Source organism: Accipiter gentilis, chromosome 4, assembly GCF_929443795.1.
Source record: "Accipiter gentilis chromosome 4, bAccGen1.1, whole genome shotgun sequence".
NCBI classification, from domain to species: Eukaryota; Metazoa; Chordata; class Aves; order Accipitriformes; family Accipitridae; genus Astur; species Astur gentilis.
This window is the reverse complement of record NC_064883.1, coordinates 47247942-47262793: the sequence shown is the minus strand read 5'-3', so window position 1 is coordinate 47262793 and position 14852 is coordinate 47247942. Positions and strand designations below refer to the sequence as shown.

At 41.4% G+C, this 14852-nt stretch overlaps 1 protein-coding gene across 11 annotated transcripts in view; it reads left to right on the top strand.

Moving 5' to 3' along the window:
• The window catches only part of MAP4 (microtubule associated protein 4), a 160399-nt gene that overhangs the window by 123726 nt on the left and 21821 nt on the right, over positions 1–14852 (top strand). For 9 of the 11 annotated variants that reach the window (XM_049798004.1, XM_049798001.1, XM_049798008.1 and 6 more), the window contains 2 exons: positions 13314–13414; positions 14329–14541. In XM_049798004.1, coding sequence (XP_049653961.1) covers positions 13314–13414; positions 14329–14541 — 314 coding nt within the window. The remainder of the gene's footprint in view (positions 1–13313; positions 13415–14328; positions 14542–14852) is intronic. The other 2 variants (XM_049798007.1, XM_049798010.1) reach the window with 1 other exon arrangement.

The window sequence follows — 14852 nt, the reverse complement described above, 5'->3', positions numbered from 1 at the left end:
TCTGTTTGAGGGGGCCAGTACGAGTAAATGGGTAGAACTATTTACATAGCTAAGCTCTTTCTAACTGTTTCAGTGCTGAAATTCAAAGTGGAATTTCCTCTTTACTTTCTGTAACCTCTTTCCCAAAACCCCAGTTACAATGGAGCCTTTCCCATTGCTAAGTGTCAATAGCAGCTTGTTTTATTTTGTAGTGTTTTGTTGTTTCGATAGTGCTGGGATGCATGAGGTCAGTCTTCCCGGATTTAAAACCTGTGAGAAGAGTAGTTAATCTTTGTTCTCCAGCCTGGAACAACATCTCTGTCCTTCTTGCCAGCTTCAGCCAGCAATAAAACCTCCTTTTTTCCCGGATTTGGGGTGTGAGGATGATCTGTGTGCTTTGTCTGTTGCCCATATTAACCAGAGCTTTGTATGTGAAGAGGCAAAAAAACGTGTCAGGGAATAAAGACAAAAGACTTGCATGCCAATTTTTGCATCTGATGACTTCTTTTGTAGCCAGCTGGTTTGCTAAACCTTTGGAGGACTAATATAAAACTTGAAACTATAATACTCTGGTGTGAGTGGGGAGAGTACCGTGCAGGTGGGTGGAGGGATGCGCTGTTCAGGTTGAGCTCCAAAATGCTTAATTTGGGTTGATAAGCTGAGCTCTCCACAGCAATCAGCCTGGAAAGGCAGTCTCTGAGCAAGGTGGTGTGCTGTGATAACTACCAGGTTGGAGAGTTGTCTTCTCTGGTTTTGTGGTGTGTTAGTGACACCCAATGGTCGGTCAGTCGGCTCCTGGCTGCCTGTGCGAGGCTCTGATCATCCGTCCTTCTTCCAGCTGTCAGTAATCACTTTCAACAGAATCATATTTTGTCTCTAATTAAAGTTTTTCTTTTCTCTAATAATTTTTCTACGATGCTTCAATTTCCAAGACTCATGGTCAGAGATCTGTAGAAAAAGGTTTTGGCAGTACAAACCTCCCCGCTCCGAAGTGCCAACTTGTCTTCTTCCCTTTCCGTTATCTCAGTGTTACCTTGTTCCTTACGGTCTGCCTGGTGTACAGATTTTAAGTAACTCTGGCAGTCGTGAGATGAAGTAATGTCAGTTTTGGTGGCAGCGTGTCACAGATTGCAGACATCAGTCCGTCGGAGCCTGAACAGAGATGTCAAATCCTTTCATGCAGGCAGGAGTCATCAGCTCTCCTGTTGATAGTTTCCAGAGCGATGCAGTGAGCTCCCGGCTGCAAGCCGCCGTTGGAGGGGACGCCTGGAGATGTGTTTGCTTATGCACAAGTAGGACCTGTGCAGCTGTGTGTTTACCTGTGCTCAGTTTTGTACTAAAACACGAAAGGGTCATCAGACTTCTTGACAATTTAACCGTGGCATGGGTAAAAGTGACTTTGGTCACAACTGTGGAACAGAAAAATACTGTATTTGTGCATACCTTTCATGTCACAGAATTTCTGGCGTGGTGGGGTTTACTGACAGCCACTCTGCGACCAAGGTTCATTTGCAACGAGGCAAATTAGCAAGGAGGTTCGCATTTGGATGAGGAAACCAGGTTTGGGTAGGCTGGCAAATTCTGTCAAGCTGAAGAGGCAACCATCTCAAAACACAGATAAGTGGGGTCTTTAAATCAGAAAAACATTTAAAACATAATCTGAAGTGGATTGACATGTTTTCCCCAGGGGGGTTGAGCATCAGTGATGTAAAGGTCACTGAAAGATATAAATGCGCAGAGTCTTCTGGTTGGGTTGCTTTTTGCAGATGGTTAATTCGTATTGCCAAGGTTTTTTTAAGCTTTTAGGTTTAAAATTTTGTTCTCTCACAATCTTTATTTTAAAAGCGAGTTTATTGTCCTTATAACCATAGGTCTGAGTGTGAACTGATACAGTAATAACTGAGTTGGCAGACAGCTCGAGGGCTTTCCTGCGCAAAAATACAGTAGAGTTGTAACTTATTTTTTACTCTCTTCTCCAAAATTACCAGCTGATTAGGTTAGGTTTGTTTTGATCTGTTGGGTACAATGCATTACTAAGAAATAAACTCTGGATTTATTCTCTCCTGGAAGAAAACATAGCAGTAGATGCAATAAAATGTTTTCTTTGCTATATATATGTGAGTGTGTGTGTAGTTTAGAAAGAATTTTTGGAATGCAAGAGAAAACAGACAAAAATTCCTCAGATATTTCTGAAATGCTTTCAGAACTTTCTATGATGAGCTCTTGCTTCCTTCCCTGTTAATAAACAGAGAGGCGGTTATAATAAAAATAACTCAACCAAGCAAACAGTCTTGGCTGTAAGTGTGGAGCTGATTCTAAATCTGTCCTTTGCATTTTATTCATGGCTAAATCACCCGTTCATATCCTTATCAACTTCCTCTGCTTCACTCTTGGCATTCGCTTTGCAGGTCTCCTTCCAGTCACAATGCAATGTGTCCAAAATAGCCAACATATCTATTTTATCTGATAGAAATATGGTTTTCCTTCTCTTCGTTAATTCCTCTATTTTTCTGCCTGTTCTATCTGTTCATTCTGAACTTAGCGCTTACATTTGGGGTGACAACTTTCGTCAGTTGTACCTTTTTTCATCCTAAAAATTCTTGAGAGAGTTGTCCAAACTGATTCTAATCATTTCAATGGTATCTCTCAGAACTTCAGCCAAAAGTAGACTTGCTTGGCCCTATCTAGCCAGGGTTGTGGGTTTTTTTGCTAAACATCTGCTACTCCTGGTTTTTTTTAGGGTGACCTGGAATTGTACAGAAAATACTTCATTCTTGCAGATAGTTGGGTGTTAGTATGATGGCACAGTTTAATTCTAAAAATTGTGAAAAAGGCGTACCCTTTCAAATTTCTCACGTACCCACAACAGGTATTTTAAGCAAGGAGATTCTGGATGCAGATTAGTCCTGATCAGAGCTGACCTGAGCTGCAGAACTTGTTCCGGTCCCTTATTTCATCAACAGTCACTGCAGATTCTCACAAGCGGTTACATTGTTTCCTGCGCTGAACAACAGATTTGATTCATGTTCACGTTGTGTATAGGGTGTTGTGTGATTTACTGCACGTACCTAATATGTCACCTCCAATAGTATCACTTAAATAAGCGATGTCATTCACCACTGCCTTCACTTTCTGCCTTTTCTCATTTTCTTTGAATTTCCACCAACTTGAAATACTTTCTGCTCTGAAATACCAGGAATTCCAGGCTCTGCTGGACCATGCTTGGTTGTGACTGTCACCTCTCTGATAATCAGCAGCTCCATGTATGTATCAGAAAAATTGTCTTGGTTTTCTGACTTACTTCTTTAAACATCCGTAAGCAAGGGGTGCAGTCCAGTGTAACTTCTGAATCTCCTGCAGGTTTTTTTGCAGCAGAACACTGTGGTTTAGATAAATACAGAATATGAGACTTCCAACACAACTGAGTTGGGCTGTGATAGCCTATTGCCTCAGGTTTACACAGATTAAAGTTAATTATGGGATTAGGAAATACCAGCCCAGCTACCTTGTAATGAACTAATGATACTTGCTCAAGTAATGTTAGTGGTGTGGATGGTGGCTTGCTAACAAGCCTCTTTCCCAGATTAAATTATGCTTTGAAGAGAAAGAAAAGAAATAAAGGATTGCAGGCTGCAGGAAGGAGAAGAAAATGAAGGCATGGGTGGTAAACAGTGCCTGATATGGGCTGTGGATAGTTCAGTGAAAATTCTTGGTGTATGCATGTTCAGCCTTAAATATAAAATAAACATTGGCATCTCTCAGGGATTGAGTTTAAAATTGATGCTGAAAATATTGTAATCATTACATAAATCAGGTGGGTTCCCTGTTCTGTAACACCCGCTGTGCTTTCTCAAAAAGCTGAAACCAGGACAGATGAGAAGAGCAAGGGCATGTTCAGCAGCAGAAGATGGGTTGAGGGCAGCACGTGCCGGCCTCGTGCAGGGATGTTGTTTGTGGTGGTGCACTGCTCATCCCTGGAAATTCCTGCGGCAAGCTTGAGGTGCTAAGTGTGGCAGGACTTAAAGAATGGGATGGGTCTTCCAGGTATGCTAGATAGGATAAAGGTATATAAAATGTAATGCTTCAAGTCCAAGGCCAGTGATATATCAGCTGGCACAAGGCTAGAAAGACCCCTCAGACCAGCTTTTCTGTGGCTTGTTGATACCAGATGACATGCAAGAAGTTGATGTTCGACTAGTTGGATCATTGGTAATACCTTATCTTTGTCCTTAAGTGTTCAGAGACAGGATTGTGCTTGTAATTGTTTTGCATTTTGAACAGTACGGAATTGCAGTTTTATGCCTTCAGATGCTGAAAATACCCGAGGTGTCCTGGTCCAAGCACTGCCCAAACTTGAGTGGACACATGGAAATGCTCTGAGGTTTCATCAGCGTTCAGACCATCCTTAGGGACAGACTGAAGCATGAATTCAGGTGGCGTTTCTTCCCTGCTCGCCATTTGATAGCCCTTGTAAGACGGCTTCAGTTAATGTTGTGGTTTTGCCAGTATTTTTAGTTTGATTGGGAGGTGTGCTTGTCTCTCTCACTTTGGTTTGTCAGGGACATTGACAGAAAATAGAGATTTTTGTTGGTTTTATGAATGTGCTTCCACTCTTATCAATGAAAAGGGAAAAGCTCAGGTTTTTGTTAGCTTTGTATATCCAGCATCAAATTTTTAGCACAGTATTACAGTCAAACAGAATATGTTAATTACTCTAAAGAACTGTTCGATTTCAGTTCATGGCGTGTTAGGTAAACATGGCAAGTAGTTCAGGTTATTCCTTCTGATTTAGGATTTCCCTTCTTGGGTACAAAAATAGATTCTTAACAAATCAACCTAGGTTTACAAGATGCAGGCAAAGAGGACATCTGGTTTATACCTCAATTCTTGGTAACAAGTGAAAATGTACATATTGATTGAGTTGCATTTGGTGCCAAATAAAATGCTTAGCTGTTCTGTATTTGGGTCAAGCAGGAGACATTTTATTTAGCCTTTTCTGGAGAGGAGAAAGTAGATAAGGACTGTATTTCTGCTTAAACTGAGATTTGTTATATTTGTAGATACTTTTGCCTTAAGAGTCTTAAACAAAAAGGCTTTATTTGATGGTGATTTTTATGATGAAGCAGCTCCTTCTGGATGGTGATGGATGAGCAAGAAAGAGCTTGTGCCTCCGCAGCATTTCTGGCAAAAGCAACATTTAACATGGTCTGGTTTTGTTTCTAAGGTTGTTTACGTTTAGAAGGGAGAGTAAAGATGGTCATTGCCTTATTGCTTAATCTATTTCTCTTAATGGATTTTCAGTTGATGACTCTAATCCCTATGAGAATTATGGAGCTGTTTCATTGAATGATGTTTTAGTTCAGCTTAGCCTGCTGAATATCCCTTGCTGGGGATATGGAAGATCAGTGCCTGGCCTCTTTCACAAGCACGTTCAAATGCAGCTGCACGTCCCCTTCCATTTTGAAGCACGTAAATGAGCCAGCCTGGATCAGTGACTAGGGGCAAAGCAGGTGAAATACAGACCCCATAAAATGGGAGCTCATACCGTATCAAGTGGGATAGGTAGGAGCTGAGAGGATTTAAGCGTTCTAGTCTCAAGTACCCACTGAAATGCTCATTTAACTAGTCAATAAAGGGGAGAAAGGAAAACAAGGTGTAACATTCTTAAAAATCTTCCAGATGCAGAATATGTAGTTACTGCTTTCCTTTATCTTCACTTTAGCTTTTGCTTACCATAAAACAGAAATACTTGCTTTTGGCCTTTTGAGATGAGCCTAAAATATGTTCTACTGAGGTCTTCACCTGTTCCTTTTGTCGTGGAGAATGAATTTTTGGCAATGCTTATTCTTGAATAAGTTGCTGCATGATATTTGAGGAATACATGCACATAGGCTTTTATCCCGAGTTCCATGATTTGTAAAACAATGCAGTAACATGGTTTAACTTTAAAAAGATACTCATGGGTATGTTTCTATGAGTACTTTTTTCCTAATTTTACTACTTTAGGGAGGGAAATACTAACAGTAAAGCTTTTCAGATTTAGCGCCTGTTTTTTTCACACACAGTCACAGCTTTCATGAGAGAGCTGTTGCAGCAAAACTGATGGCAAAGGGATCTGAAAGACTGAAGGTCTGTGTTCGCTCTCCTCTTGGGTTCCAGCTCAATGTCACCTCGCACGAGCTGTAACCCTGATGGTTTCGTTTCTGTACTTGTACAGGAGGAGCAATAATGCTACTGTTGTAAGGATTTTATAGATGTCATAAGGATGGTTTTGTGTGGCTTTCCTTCACCGAATGGAGTTCTAGGAATTCAGAAGGAAGAGAGAACAAACTAGAAAAAAATATATCAGTTTATAAATCCATTACGCGCTTGCATTCTGAATATGATGTGTAAATCTGCATGTTGTCCTCTGCCTCAAAAAGGTTGTAATGGAATTAGAAGTATGATAAATAAAGGCATCATATTAGAGGAGTTAATATGGGAATGGCTGAATAAACTAAGACTTTAGCCTGGAAGAGAAAGGACTTGGAGAGGGAGATGGTTGTGATTACTGTCTATAAAGTCATCAATGACATGAAAGTTGTGAACAAGAGAAGACTGTTAATTTCTCCGGTATAAGAATATGGGGCATCAAACAAAAATAGCAGCAGCAGATGAAAGCAAATGATGCTGGGTAACTTGAGAGCAATTTATAGTGAAGCTGTAAAATATCTTGTGCCAGGAATTTGTGAATTGTGGTATTTTATTATATTTTATTTTTTACCATGAGGCTAATCGAATATTGGAGGAGAAGCCCCAAGAGGTGGAGTATCCACCATTAGAGATGCTCAGAATATGACTGGAAAAACCCCAAGCAATCTGGTATAATTTGAGTGGGGGATTGGGCTAAATGACCTCCAGACATCCCTTCCAACCTACATTGTTCTGCTAATCTAATGTTAAATGATTACATGGGCTAAAAAGCTAAAGTTGGACAAGCAGGTAGTCTCTAGACTGCAAATCACAGGATGGTGAGAGAGATATTCTGGGGGAAGGAGAGTGGGGTGGGTTTTTTTCTCCTTATGGTTAGGAAAACTATATATAGTTATTCTAATCGGGACGTGGTTTCAAGAACACATATGATTAATTGTGTGCAATGTGGGCATCCTCCCCTACGTAGCTGTAATAGAGTCACTTAGGCTGGAACAGAGCTCTGGAGGTCTCTGGTTTAAGCCCCAACTCAAGCCCATGTGTAAGTAGATCAGGTTGCTCCAGGGCCACGTGTGTCCCTTCCAGGTCTGAACGTCTCCAAGGATGGAGATCTCACAGTCTCTTTGGGCCTCTTCTAGTGTTTGACCTCCCTCACATTGAAGAAGTTTTTCCTTATATTTGGAAATTATGCTGGCAATTACTGTAAGCAGCCTTATCTGCTGGGGCCTGCTTTGAGTGATGGGTTGGGCTGATGACTTCTGAGGTCCCTTCCAAGCCTTGATTGCTCTGTGATCCTATGTTGCTTGACCACTTTGGTACATCCATGCAGGCAGATTGCAGAATTCTCATTATAACCCTGTGCAATAGGTATAATTGCATTTTGAGTAAAGAGTTCAAGGTTAAAATCATGAAGCGTTGTCTTAGGTTTCAATATGTGGGTTTGCAATCCTCCTTTTTATGTTAGACTAGTACCGCTTGAAGGAGCAGTGTGGCAGTTCGTGTCACCCTACCCTTCCTTACTGCATTATTCTGCTGCTTCATCCAGAAGTGTGAAGGTGAATGTCACGTCTGCTGTCGTTTCTTATTGCCCAGCTGTTCTGTTTTCAAACAGACTTCAGCAGCTTTTGCCCTCACTTTGTTGCTGCTTTTGAGGAAGAGCCCCCCCCTTAGCATCTGCGAAACTGTCAAAACACTGAGTTTGGTTTGTCTTGTTCCTTGGTCTTTTTCAAAAGACCCCTGTGTTTTTCAGACAGCAGAGCTTAAAATCAACCAAACTCTCCATTCATCATACTTTTTCCCCCCCCCCCTATTCATTTGGAGGGAGGTTCTGTACATCCTTGTGGTATGAAGGGGAAATGCTCTGTTCCTTAACCTCGTTCTAATGAGAGAAAGTCTCCCTAGAGGAAAGATAACCAGACAAAAAGCTTTGATGGCAGAATCTTATGCTTTAGTGGATGACAGTCTTCTGTGGATGCAGTGGAATGGGCTGGGTCTGAATGACTAGCTGCAAGATGTGCTTGAAGGCTCCTTGGAAAGTTGTTCTCTTGAGCTGTGTTAGTGCTGTTTAGGAAACTTTGGAGAGAGACTCACCGTTCAAACAGGGAAGGTTTTTTTTAAAGAAATAATACACAGTCTATTTAAACATTAACATTGAGCCTTGGAGGACAGCTTTGGTCTTTTATACAGTTGATAAGGTAGTTGTTCTGCAGTCTGTTCTTTTTGGGGAAAAAGATATTCTTAAAACCATTGCATCATCTACTTCAATTGCTTTGTATCACATTACAGTTCTTCTAATGGTAATTCACGTGCTGCTAGTAACCACCAAGAGAGTGGCAGCATGTAAGAGGTTAAGGATAAAATATGTTAAGAGTCTCCTCAGACACCAGGGTTCTTGTGTAAATAACTTGTTATGAGTGGCTGCTGATACCTAAAAATCAGGGTGAATTGCCTTTCAGGAGACCGTGCCTACTCCATGGCTGCGTGGATGGCCCCACATGCTTTATTTGCGTCACAGTATTTAAACTTGGCTGTTGGAGGCAGAATTATAAATTTCTTCATTAATGTTTTTTTTATGGCTCACTCTGCTTGTACGAGACAAACATAATGAGTTATGTTCTCCATAATTTTTAAGATCCGTAGGAAGAGCATTGTCCCTTTTATACCAAGAAGCTGAAGCCTTTTTTTTTTTAGTGTCAGTTTTGGCACAGATCATCTCATTTTTATTATTTATTCTGAAAAATCACCACTGTTTATTTGTTAGGAGTCTTGTTCCCCGACTTCAGTTTTATCTGAACACCATGTGGTCTTGTTTGCTGGGTCCTTCATCCAGCAATGGCAAATACCTGGTTTCTGGTGACAAATTTATTTTAAAAATACACTTTTTAACTTGTTGGCTGTAGTGTGCCTTTGCCAAACGTTGTTTCAGTGCTACGGCTTCCATGCGTGGCTGGGCTGGGTGTTACTACAGCTTAGGGACTGCCTTTGAGTAGGGTTTGGTTGACCAACCCAGCACTGTGGCGGTGAGCGCTCTGGCAAGGCTGGTGCAGGGTCGGCAGGGCTGAAGTCTGCTTTCTGCCACCAACAACTTGTGTAGGTCTTGGTTTGCTCAGCTCCATCTGCACAGGAACCTGGAAGAGGGGGCTTGTAGGCAGCTGATGTTGGGGGTGGTGTGGATGCAGCCTGGGAAACACTAGGAGATGGGCCACTGAGCGTGGCCAATGCGGGGAGTCACCTGGGGCTTCAGCCAGCAAGGAGGTTCAAACTATAGCGTGGTGGGTTTGGGGGTTTTTTTCAGTGAATTATAATGTCAATGAATTTGAGCAGGTTTTTGTTTGAGGAGGTACTTGTTTGACACAAGGCTGCATCCGCCAGTGTCAAACTCCTACAGCAGATGAGAGCGAAACCTTGTCAAGGAAAACATTGCATTTATCTTTGATATGCAGGATGGTCGTCTTTAGTGTTTTTCTCAGAACTGCCCTGTTTTGTCTAAAACCATCTAGAGGCAGATAGGTACTATAAATACAAAGTAACTGAAGGAAGGTGTCCATGTGAGAAGTGCTGGGCCACCCTGGGGGTCCCTCTTCCAAGAGCATGTCAGGAATCCTGACCATGCCTCCTTCTGCTGGCTGGAGTGTGTCTGAAGGACTCTTGGCATTGCTGTTGAGGGAGACATAAGCACCACTTGTCAAGTTTGCTCTTTCATAATCGATGTCAGTAAAACCTCAGACAAAATTCTAGAGTTTGCAGTTTGTGGGTTTAGTTCTCATTGTGGAGTCATTTGTTTTCTCTGGTGCACTTAGATGTGAATAATTTCTTCCAGTGTCGCTCTTAAAAATTGTGAAGCAGTGGTGCTTCACAGTATTGGAACTGGCACGTACAAAAAGTTTGATTTCCACCACTAAAAGCATACTTAGTCAGTAACGAAGGGTAAGCTGGGGGTGAGGATGGATGTACAAACCAGCACGGCACACAGCTTGCCGTCGCAGTGAGTAGCAGCAGGGAGAAAGTACCTGATTGCAGGGTTATGCCTTTGAGTTTATCAGTGGAAGATGCCAGATTGGAATGTCCTTCACTCTCTCCTTCAAGTCCCTGTCCCCCTTTCCCCTGGGAGTGATTCAGTTCTGGGTGCTGACTCAGCTGAGCCGAATTTTCTCCATCAGCGAACACCACGAGGAGCAGGAGCTGCGGCAGCTGAAGGAGGAACCCTGCTCAGGGCAGAGCAGCAGCCCCTTCTAGAGCTCCCAACAAAATGTCTTTGAAATATCTTTCAGAGGTTTGTTGCCATGCTTGGAGGAACAAGCAAACTGAAAAGTCTCTTAAATAATTCTTGCAGACTAATGAACAAATTTGATTAAGATTTGGCAGCTTTTCCTAATATTCCCTGTAACTAGGAAATCTTCCCAGGCAGTTCTCGGCTCTGGATAGGAGAGAGCGCCCTTGTAATTAAATGATGAATGAAAGCAAATGTACTGATGAACACATGGGGTTGTTATTCAAACTGAGGCAGCACAAAACAAAACTATCCTTCTGTAATCCCTTGGGGTTGTCTGTGGAGTTGTGTACCCTGGTATATCAGAGGCTGTGAGAGATGGAACCTGAATTATCATCCTGTGGCCCCTGAAGCAGGAAAGTTCCCTACTCAGCTCTCCTGGGTTTATCATCATCATTATTATTGTTATTGTTGTTGTTGTTGTTATTATTATTTTTAATAGATGCAAGTTGCTTAACCTCTATGTGTGCTGTCCTGCAGTGTAGCTCCGTCATCTTGGTGATGCTACATTGCTGGTTTACATTTAAAAAAAAAACCAACAACAACCCTATTTGTTTTGTAGAACCTTAATGTACTCTGTGATAATTTTTTGTGTTTAAGTTATCCACTCTAAATTTCTTGTAAAGTAGCCCGTATTTGATTAAGTAACGTGAAATTCATGATGTTGTTAGTTCAGAAGCATGGAAGCTGTTGGAATTTTAATCCTGAAACTTTGGAGGCTGAGTTTTTTTGAGGAGCCACATTAGGCTCCCTGAGCAGATGAATTCACGTTTCTGCGTGGATGCTGTGATACTGTCACCAGGCGAGAGGTGTAATGTTGCCGCTGAATTAGCTGAAATAATAACGACAGGCAGTACATCCAATGGATGGAAAGTCACCTTGATCTCTGAGATATTTGAGACTGGGAGGATTCAAAATAAAGCCATCCCCAGGCGTGGGGTCCAGGGAGCAAAGAGCAGTGAATGGACAGAAGGTTGCTATTCAGAAACAGGAACTGTTGACAACAATTGCTCTTTCTTGTATTGCTGTAGATAAAACTGACAAGTTAAATGAGGAAAAATATAAAGGTTTATTGAAATGCAGTGGAGAAAACTAGTATAGAGGAGCCAATATAGATTAGCTACAAAACAATGAGCTTTCTAGGTGAACGTGAATGATTCTTAAGAATTTTGCATTAGAAACAGTATCTAGCCTGTACATTTTGGTGCTTGTTTTTTTTCCACAAGTCTTTTTTGTATGCCTAGGATGCTAAACCAAGTGCTGCAAAACATTTAGTATGACTTGGAAGCTAAATTGCTAGGAACAGGCTAATGCAATGCAAGGAAAAAAAAAAAGGCTTCTAAAGTTGTTCTGGAGTCAGAAAAATAATAACAACAAAAAAATGATCCTGCTGTTGAGCATCACCGGGGCAGGTGGAAGGCACAATTTTATTCTATTTTGTTTGTTTCAACAGTGGTGTGTTTATCAGAAATGAACTGTCCTTTGAGATGCTCCCTTCAAGACTGACAAGCAAGAAAATGTGAAATATAAATAGTAATTTTCAAAAGATGGGGAAAACAACCTTTTTACTCTTGGAATTGTTACACTATTGTCTGGTGGGCCCTTAGCATGCGCCACAGCATTACAATCTGTTGCGTTGTTATAAAAAGAAACATCCAACACAGATAATGCTTTATTTTAATCCCCAGATGACAAGGGAAACGCGTAAATTTGTGATGGGTTGTTTGCACCGTATCCTTCATAAAATTCAAATGCCACAGAGATGGCAGCGGAAGACAGCTCATAGCAGTGCAGTTGTACAGCAACACCGCTGAGAATTAGTGTTTTAAAAGCTATTTATTGGGAAATTGCCTCTTGCACATCTCGTGGTGCAAAGCAGCATGGCAGTTCTGCTGTAGGATTTATAAGGTTTAGGGAGAAAACTTGATGAAGCTGCTACTAAATTAATGTTTTGTTATATTGTTTGCTTTGGAGGGCAGTAGTTATCCTTTTGCTGGTGGCTAGACAGTGCTTTAGAGACTGGTTTTTAAAAGGAGACGAAGTGGTTGTGGCTGCTCTGCTGCTGTTAGAAGTGTACAGTCACTGTCCCCACTCAGCAAAATAACCTTTAGTGGCAACGACACAAGTTAACAATCACAGTGAAAAACTGGCAACCCTTGTAACTGAGTCTAAGCTTTGTGCTGTGAAACACCGCGTACAGCAGCATGACACGATGGCTTCCACACTAACAAGGGTCGGGATGGTCCACGCATGTTAGAACGAGATCTCAATGTTCCTGCTTTCCTGCGCAACCTTTCCCGTTAGCAGTCCGGCTCCCTTCGGCTGCTGGGAATCCTCCCTGCTCGTGGAGAGCTGCAACATGTGGATGTGGGCAGAAGAAAGGTCAAGAAGAAACGGCCATAACAATAGGGATAGCTTGAAAACAGTGTCCTACTTCAGGATAAGTCATAGTGTAAAACCTGGAAGAGGTCAGAACTTCACCATTAACATTCCAACAATTTATTTTAATAACTTGAAAGATGGGAAGGTTTGCTATTTTAATTAAACCAGAGGTTTCTTTCATCTGCCATCTGTCTTTTCCCACTGGAATAATATGAGAAATTGGATGCTAATGGCATCTGGATGAACCTGTCCTGTTACAGGGAAGATCTTTCTTCCTATAGGTATTCTGGTTTGGGGGAAATTTTCCAGAAAGAACCAACCTGTAACTGTCTTAATTCTGTCTCCTCCTGCTACTGTGTTGAATAACAGTCAACTAAAAAATTATATGTAAAAAACCCAACCAAACAAACAAACAAAAAAACCCCCACAAACTTACAAAGTCTCCTTTTTTTTTTTTTCTTTTTTTTTTTTTTCGTTTTCTTCTTTCCCCCAGCAAAACCAGAAGAGACCAAACCAGCTGAAGCTGTGACAGGGAATGATATCACAGCACCTCCCAACAAAGAGCTTCCTCCCAGCCCTGAGAAGAAGGCAAAGGTAGGTGTTGTTCAGCGTCTTCACGTCCATGGTTTTTATTTGCTGGCTTTTCTGCTTCTTAAGCTGTGGCAACACAAGTTCTGTTTTCTGAGCTGCCATTTGTGAACCATTTTATGGGAAAAAAGACATCCAGTTATGAAGTTGAAAACAACTCAGCCTGTAGCAAATGTGACTGAAAGTGGATTTAATAAATATGTGGTAAGCTTTATTTAAATTAATTTTCTGGTTGGTATCGGTGGTGTGGAAGTAGTAAACATGTATCATAATGCTTCTGCTACACTGATACTCTCCTAGTTGTTTACAACACATTTATTTGCATTACAATTAGCATTTAGAGATCCTGCTCAGGATCTGATATTCTCTTATTTTAGGGCTGTTTATGAAACATGAGAGACACCTGCTTTCAGAAGCTTGCAGCATTCAGCAAAATCTAACCCTAAATTCTTAAGAGCAGGGGCAGGGGGTTCTTGTTCCCCTCGAAGGCAGCGGATGTATGACCACGAGAGTTGATCAGATGAGGATTTAGAGCTTGCAATCCATTGTGTGCATGTAATTGGAAAGCAATGTCCTGTGTATTGCATGTAGGACTAGATGCCAGGAACACCCAATTACTAATCCCAGCTTTACCAGTGATTCCTTCTGTTGCTTTAGATGTTGCTGGAATAAATCCTGTTCGCTTTGAATTGAATGGCAAAACTCCACTGGGCTCCAAAAGCAGCCCGCTTCTGCTACTTCATTTTGGTCTTTTTGTTATGCTCAGAAAACAGAAAGCTAATTATTTTTTTGTTTGTTTGTTTCATTTAAAATATCACTTTTATGTTCTTGCAGCTCAATGTTTTGGTTTACAATGCGCTATTTTTTGTTGTATTTTTTTGTTTTTATACTGGATTTTGCTTTTTGAAAAAAAAATAAAGCCTGCCGCATCCACATCATCTACAAAGCCTGCAGCAACGAAAGCCAGGCCCCTGTCCGCTACCAGCCCCAAGCGGCCAGCCTCTGCCACACCTGGCCCAAACAAAAAACCCACGAGCCCTACTGCAGGTCCTACTTCAGCCACTACTACTAAACGCCCAGCCACCAGTACTACACGTCCCTCCACCTTAACTCCAAAAGAGACTAAACCAAAGGTAAGAATCAGTTTGCTTTTGTGTGGGAGCTCCGAGAACTTATTTACATGTCAACTTACCAGCTGTCTTACCCAGGAGTCAAAACATAATTCTAGTGCTAATCATGGGAAGATAAGATCAGGAATGTGCTTCACTGTGTTATAAGACCTGCACAGTTATTAGTATCAGCTTCCATTAACCCACTTATGGCATCAGGTCCCAAGCATTTAATTGTATCATCGCAGAGGAGAAAATTAAACTTGACTGTATTACTACGATTTTCCTAGTGAACTGTGATGAAGTATACGAGGCAATTCTTTATTTCTTTCCAT